General features: G+C 40.2%; 1 protein-coding gene across 1 annotated transcript in view; it reads left to right on the top strand.

Moving 5' to 3' along the window:
* Positions 1-366: 366 nt before the first annotated feature.
* The window catches only part of LOC120534882 (carboxylesterase 5A-like), a 49001-nt gene continuing 41595 nt past the window's right edge, over positions 367-7772 (top strand). The window contains exons 1-2 of the mRNA XM_039762396.1: positions 367-603; positions 886-1090. Of these exons, the coding sequence (XP_039618330.1) occupies positions 531-603; positions 886-1090 (278 nt within the window). The 5' untranslated portion in view covers positions 367-530. The remainder of the gene's footprint in view (positions 604-885; positions 1091-7772) is intronic.

Raw genomic sequence — 7772 nt, 5'->3', positions numbered from 1 at the left:
CAAGCATATTACCGTATTCCTCCGATTTATCCGCACATTGGTCTGACAGGTGCCGGGCTTCAAAAATTCCCTGTTACATGTAACTGTGCACACCCAAGCTGTTTACCTACAGCAGATGTCGGGTGTGTATGTGTGTGTTTTGTTGTGAAACACGTATATAAAAGATTCTGTTAATTGCTGTGCTCTGTGCATAATGATTGTGTTTTATATAATTTAATCTCATTTTTCCTTTTACTGTATATTAAGAAATCACCCAATACCTTAGTTGCACTTAATAGAAGTTGAGATGGAACATCCGGGGAAATTGCAGAATGTTTCCTTGTAACAGGGAGCTCTTACTCAATTACATTTTGCCCTTGAATTTCCGCCTTTGTCCGACTGGGACCACAAGCTCTTATCTCAGCACTTTACCGCAGCGTATTGCTGGTTGTTCGATGAACTTTGAACTGAGCCCATATTCAGAGACGGACAAAGCGCCAAGATATCTTTCTCTACATCGCTAAGAATTAGGCGCAAGTTTAACACGAACAATGGGAGCGACTACTCAGTTTTTTATTTTTATTTCTTTTATAATATGGATCGGACTTGCATCACAGTTAACAGGTATTATATTGAAAATTTTGAGACATGGTGATATTCGGTACTGCCTTTTTTAAATCCCTAATTGTCCCGTTTAATCGAATGACTCAGCGTACTCGGAGAGGGTACTGGCCCAATCAGAAAAGAGTGAAAGATTGTGAGAGTTTCTGGCTTCCAACCAGGGCTTGGCACCTGCGTTATATGTAATTTCTAGTAGAGAATTTAAAAAACGGAGAGACGTGTCGCCAAATACATGCATTTACTGACTTGACAAGTGTTTGTCTCTCCTTCTTTCTTTTTCTCTAGAAGACGATCATGCTAACCCAGTTGTGTCCGTAGAAAACGGCCGCTTAAAAGGCAGCGTGTCGCGAGTGAAGGGGACTGAGCGGCTTGTCCACGAATACCTCGGGATCCCCTTTGCCAAACCCCCGCTGGGATCGTTGAGGCTATCCGCCCCGGAGCCCCCGGAGCCGTGGACTGGAGTCCGAGATGCCACTCGTCACCCTGCCATGTGAGCACGCATACTGACTAGGGGGGCACTTTATGAGTTCTGTGTAGCTGTTATGCATTTGAGTTGATCTTGCATAGGCTATAGAATAAATTAATAATTGCTACGTCAAAAAAGGAGGGGAATATAGAACAATGTTTACTTTTAATGTTAACTTTACAATTAAGCACCATTTTATTGCGTACACTAGTGAAGACACTGTAATGTTTAATACTAAAATATCAACACTCATCCAGTGCTCCAGTTCATTTGGCCCAATTCAAGCTCGTCTTACCCGCTTACCATCAGTCTCAAGGCTGGAACCAACCCTGGAAGGGAATCAAAAACATTGCAGAGAAAAGTTGAAGGCGGGGATCAAGCATATTGTGAGCGCTAATTCTTCGCAGAGCATAACTCTCCTAAAATTGTGTATGGAAAAGGCAGTAGGGTATAAGACATGAAAATTCTGAATCTTTTTACGAATATTTTTTCTCACCCTTTTAAAGAAACTCAAATGTTCTTTTGCACTTAGTTCTTTTTTTCTTTAATTTATATAAGGTCCAAATTGGCAATAACTTTCTATCTATGTGCTGCTGCCCAATTATCCATGCAAAACTAGAGATGTTTTGTAGTTGCATATACCATGCACAGTAGTGTCTCTATATTTGCGACAAGTGTGGCACTGCCCCCATTCCCAGCAGATTGGACTCTTTTGCAAAAATTGAATACGTAAGCAACTTGTCTCAATATATTATTGCATTTTTTATTACAACCCCAAATCAGAAAAAGTTGGGACAGTGTGGAAAATGTGAATAAAAAAATAAAGCAGTAATTTACAAATTTCCCTTAACTTTTATTTCATTGCAGACAGTATGAACACAAGATAATTCATGTTTTTTATGGCCAACATCATTTGATTTGTAAATAATCATCCATTCTTGCCATTCAGGCTTGCAACACATTCCAAAAAAAGTTGGGATGGGGCAATTCAGGGGTAGTAATGAGGTATAATAACTAAATAATGATGTGATTTGAAACTGGTGATGTTAACAGGTGATTGCAATCATGATTTGGTACAAAAGCAGCATCGAGGAAAGGCCTACTACTTTAGGAGCAAAGATGGGCAGAGGATCGCCAGTTTGCCACCAAGTGCGGGCAAAAATTTTTGAAATGATGAAGAAAAACGTTTCTCAAAAACAGATAGGAAGAGATTTGGGCATTTCTCCCTCTACAGTGCATAACATAGTGAAAAGAATCAGGGAATCTGGAGAAATTACCGTGCGCAAAGGCCAAGGGCGCAAGCCTAAACTGAATGGTCGTGATCTCCGAGCCCTCAGACGGCATTGCATTAAAAACCGTCATTTATCAATAAATGATATAACTGCGTGCGGTCAGGACTACTTCAGGAAGTCACTCTCAAGCACTACAGTACGTAGTTACATTAGGAAATGCCAGGTAAAACTGTACTGTGCCAAAAGGAAGCCCTACATACATAGTGTCCAGAAGCGCCGTCGTTATGGGCTCGGAGGCATCTGGGATGGTCCATTGTGTAGTGGAAACGTGTATTGTGGTCAGACGAATCGGTTTTTCACATCTTTTTTGGAAGAAATGGACGCCGTGTGCTGCGGACCAAAGAGGAAAAGGACCATCCAGACTGTTACCAGATGCAAGTCCCAAAGTCAGGGTCTGTCATGGTATGGGGTTGTGTCAGTGCCTTCGGCAAAGGTAACTTGCACTTCTGCGATGGCACCATCAATGCTGAGAAGTATATTTCAGTTTTGGAGGAACAAATGCTGCCTTCAAGACGACGTCTTTTCAAGGGACGCCCATGCTTATTTCAGCAAGACAATGCCAAATCACATACTGCGCGCACAACAAAGGCATGGCTGCCTAAGAAGAGGGTGTGGATGCTTGACTGGCCTGCCTGCAGCCCTGATTTGTCTCCTATAGAGAATGTTTGGCGCATTTTGAAACGAAAAATGCATCAACGGAAACCCCGTACTGTTGCGCACCTAAAACATTGTTTGGAGGAAGAATGGGACAAAATATAACACCTGCAACACTTAGTCACTTGATTTCTTCAATGCCTAAACGTCTTTTAAGTGTTGTTAAAAGACAGGGGAACTGTACAAAGTGGTAAATGCTGTACTGTCCCAACTTTTTTTGAAATGTGTTGCAAGCCTGAATGGCAAGAATGGATATTTATTTACAAATCAAATGATGTTGACAAAAAAAAAACATGAATTATTTTGTGTTCATACTGTCTGCAATGAAATAAAATTTGAGGAGAATTTATAACTTGCTTTTTTCTTTTTTTATTCACATTTTCCACACTGCCCCAACTTTTTCTGATTTGGGGTTGTAGAAAACTCAACTTACCTGTTATAATCTGTTTTAGTCAGTTACCACGATAAGCTCAATGCAATTTCTTATCTGGACAGATAATTATGTTTGGTGTTTGTGAAATTTTCTTTGTGCCTGGCACTGCTAGCCAGTGTTTGCATTTCTTGGATAGCCCCTTTAAACCTTTGAATGTTTCAGCAAACCTTTATGTTTGTGCTGCCTAAACTCTGCAGTTCGAGGACAAGGAAGGGACGTATCCTAATCAGTAACCCAGTCCCTAGCTTCACACTGGGACATTTTAAAGATAAGTTCCAGTTTTTATTTGTCATTCCAGCCATATCTAAAATACAGTGGAATTAAACTGTGTTATTCAAGACCAGAAAAAGGGAAAAACCGCAAAAAAGTAAATGAAGACAAAGTTCAACCAATACTTATGTAAATTAGTCAATTAAATACTACAGTTAAAAAATAATTATGTGTATAAGAAACTGGCTTGTTATGTGCATGTTACAGAGAGTTTAGCAGTCTTATTGCCTGTGGAAAGAGGCTATTGCACATTATGGCTGTTGTTGATTTTATGGAGCGATATCTCCTACCAGGAGTCAAAAGATCGAACAGTTCGTGAGAGGGGTGTGAGGAGTCTCTCACAATGCAGGGATCTTTCTTCTTGTATCAGTCCTTAAAACATCCTCAATGGAGGGGAGAGTGACCCTGATAACCCTCACAGCCATCCTTGCCACATGTTGCAGAGTCTTTCTCTCAGACACACTGCAGTTTCCAAACCAGGACACTCTCAGTTGTGCCCCTGTAGAAGGTTGTGAGGATGGGAGGAGGGATTCTCACTCACTTAAGTCTTCTAAGGAAGTGTAACATCTGCTGAAGTATCTTGACTTGGTGTGTGGCATTAAAAGTCCAGGAGAGAGCCTCAATGATGTAGACACTCCAAGAATTTTGTGCTGCTTACCCTCTCCAGAGGAGAACCACTAATATGGAAGCAGAGAGCGGATCAGCAAGCGGAAGCAGAGAGCGGCGGCGTCTCCCACAGGCACGTAGCCCTTTGAAAGCACACGAGCAAGTTCACCTGAGATAAAGCCGGCAGCTGACCAGTAGAAATAACCGGCAGTGAGAAATTAAAGTCGATCACTTAGCGGGTGGTGGAAACTTAAAAGCGACGGTGATTCAGCTCAACACGGAAAGCGCAGAAGCACCTATAAAAACGGCAAAGATGACTTCAACATTTAATGTAAGTTCTATCTGCTCTCTGCCCATCGAGGGCACGTTTATATGTTGTGTGTCCTGCAGTATGTACAGCTCAGGTTTTCCGGCCGACAGTGCAGATAGCTTCACCTGCCAAAAATGTTTAGTTAATTTAGAGTTGGTCGGGAAAATACGCGAATTGGAGGACCGCGTTAGGAATCTGATAGCGATTAGGCAAACCGAAAATTGGATCGACTCGGTTTGTTTAGACAATTCGGCTACATCTGATTCGGCTTCAGTCTCTCCAGGTCCCACTGTAGTCAGTGCGAGGCCGAAATCAGCAGCACCAATTCAGCCACAGGGCGAGTGGGTAACAGTAAGACGTGGGTCTAAGAATCCAAAATTTAGTCCCCCAGCACCCAGGTCACCAATTCGGACCCAGAACAGGTTCTCAGCTCTCCGCAGCGCGCCTGTGGAAACTGAGAATAATAAAGTGCTCATAATTGGCGATTCCATAGTGCGGAATGTTAGAATTCCAAACTATGTTAAACCAGCAGTTAATGTTAAGTGCCTTGCAGGGGCCAAGATTTCTGGCATAAAGGCCGCATTGGACCGTGTTGCCGACGATGAAGTATCTACCTTATTGCTGCATGTCGGCACTAATGATATTTATTTACAGCAATCTGAGGTATTAAAGCGAACTTCATCTCTATGCACCAAAGCTAAAACAAAATGTCGGAATTTAATTGTATCTGGTCCCTTACCAAGATTATATAGAGGGATGTGATTTATAGCAGATTGCATTCCTTTCACTGCTGGCTAGAAACCTGGTGTGCAAATAAAAGCATAGCATTTGTGAACAATTGGGATGATTTTTGGGAAAGGCCTGGATTTTTCAGAAGAGATGGTCTTCATCCTAACTGGAGGGATCTTATGTATTATCCCAAAATATGGCAGCAAAACTGCCTGGTTGACTGATTAGAGCACCATCCAGGCCGCAGTCATGTGATCTTAAATCACAGGCTGTTCTTTATCCCACCTGTTATTTTCCTGAAGCTGTTACCCATAATCCCTGTTGTGGGGCATCCAGTAAATTTAGTCTTGAAACAAACCATAAATTAATTGATAACCAAAAAATAAGGTGTATAATTAGACCAAGGGATAAAACCAGACACTCCACCAGGGGCATCTGTAATAGAAATTTAATTCAAATTAAAACAAAAATATATCAGCAGTTCAGAAAGAACCATGCAGTTTTAAATGCTGTTTATTGAACATTCGCTCTCTTGGCACTAAAGCTGTTTTGGTAAATGATATAATATTAAGTACAAAATCTGATCTGTGTCTTCTTACTGAAACCTGGCTTAGTAAATGTGACACTGTTCCCTAGCTGAGGCGTCACCAGATGGATACTCGTTCCTTCATAAGTCTAGAGATTCTGGTCGAGGAGGAGGCCTTGGAATAATTCATTGTAACAAAATGCAAATCACTCCTAAAAATTTAGGCAACTTTACATCCTTTGAGGCATTCATTTTAAATATTAAAACAGATTCCAACACAATTATAGTGCTAGTCTACAGACCACCAGGGCCATATTCATTGTTCATGACTGAATTTAGCAACCTTCTGTCTGATTTGGCTATAAATTATGATCACGTAGTTCTGATGGGGATTTTAATGTACACATTGATGTGGAAACTGACACTTTTAGCAAATGTTTTACTTATTTGTTAAATTCAGTAGGATTTTGTCAGATTGTCAAAGGTCCAACTCATAATCATAACCATACATTAGATTTAATTATAACTTACAAAGTTGAAATTCAAAATTTAAATATTACTCCATTAAATGTAGTTATTTCCGATCACTTCTTAATTACGTTTGATTTAGTTCTGCCCATGCCAGCGCTCGCAGATTAAAACAAAGACAGTGCGACATCTAGATTGTAATTCTGCTTCAAAATTTATAGATACCTTGAGTAAGTCGAGTGTAATTGTGGAAAACCATTTAGATCAGTTAACATCAAATGTAAACGTGGAAAACAATTTAGATCAGCTAACATCACATTATAATGTGACCTTGAGAGATGCTTTGGACACCGTGGCTCCCCTAAAACAAAAGTGATCAAAGCACATAGAAACTCTCCCTGGTTTAATGAAAACACTCGAGCTCTTAAATTAGAGTGTCGAAAACTGGAGCAGATGGAGAACAACAAAGCTACATGTCTTTCAAATTGCATGGACAGAGAGTGTTAATAAATATAAAAGGCCCTCTTTAAAGCTCGCTCAGAATACTATTCTACATTAATAGATAGCAATAATAAAAATCCTAGGGTACTTTTTAGAGCAGTGGCTAAATTAACAAATGGGAATTCAGATCAACAGTGCAAAATACCAACAGATATTAGCAGTACAGACTTTATGAACTTCTTCAATGAGAAAATTAAAAATATAAGATCCCAGATCTCAGCATCACAGTACAAACCAAATACTAGCTTAGCAGACCCTGCTCACATTGCATTCAGCACTTTAATAATTTTAATCCTGTAACTGAGCAGGAAGTCTTAACTTTAATTTAAAATGAAGCCCACTACTTGTTCCCTAGATCCAGTGCCAACAAAACTAGTAAAAGTGCAATGGATGTTCTTGTAGCACCATTCTAAACATTATCAATAGTTCATTATTGCATGGCACAGTACCTGATGCACTAAAAGTGTCAGTCATTAAACCTTTACTTAAAAAGTCAGACCTAGACCCACACATACTAAATAACTATAGGCCTATTTCAAATTTACCATTTCTCTCTAAAATACTAGAGAAGTAGTCGCCAGTCAGCTTCAGTCACACCTTATGCATTACAATTTATTTGAGAAATTCCAGTCTGGCTTTCGCACTGGTCATAGTACAGAAACGGCACTAACACGGGTTGTAAATGACATTCTGATATCCTCTGATGAAGGAAATTCCACTGTAATTATGTTGTTGGACTTAAGTGCAGCATTTGACACCATTGACCATTCTATTTTACTGCACAGGCTAGAAAACGATGTTGGGCTTACAGGCCCGTGCTCGCTTGGTTCAGTTCTTATTTATCAAATCGATTCCAGTATGTACAGAAATGTGCTGACAGTACTCCATCATTATACACAGAAGTTGAATATGGTGTC

The sequence above is a fragment of the Polypterus senegalus genome, chromosome 9 (assembly GCF_016835505.1).
Source record: "Polypterus senegalus isolate Bchr_013 chromosome 9, ASM1683550v1, whole genome shotgun sequence".
Taxonomy (NCBI): Eukaryota; Metazoa; Chordata; class Cladistia; order Polypteriformes; family Polypteridae; genus Polypterus; species Polypterus senegalus.
This window is presented reverse-complemented; position numbering and strand designations above follow the sequence as displayed.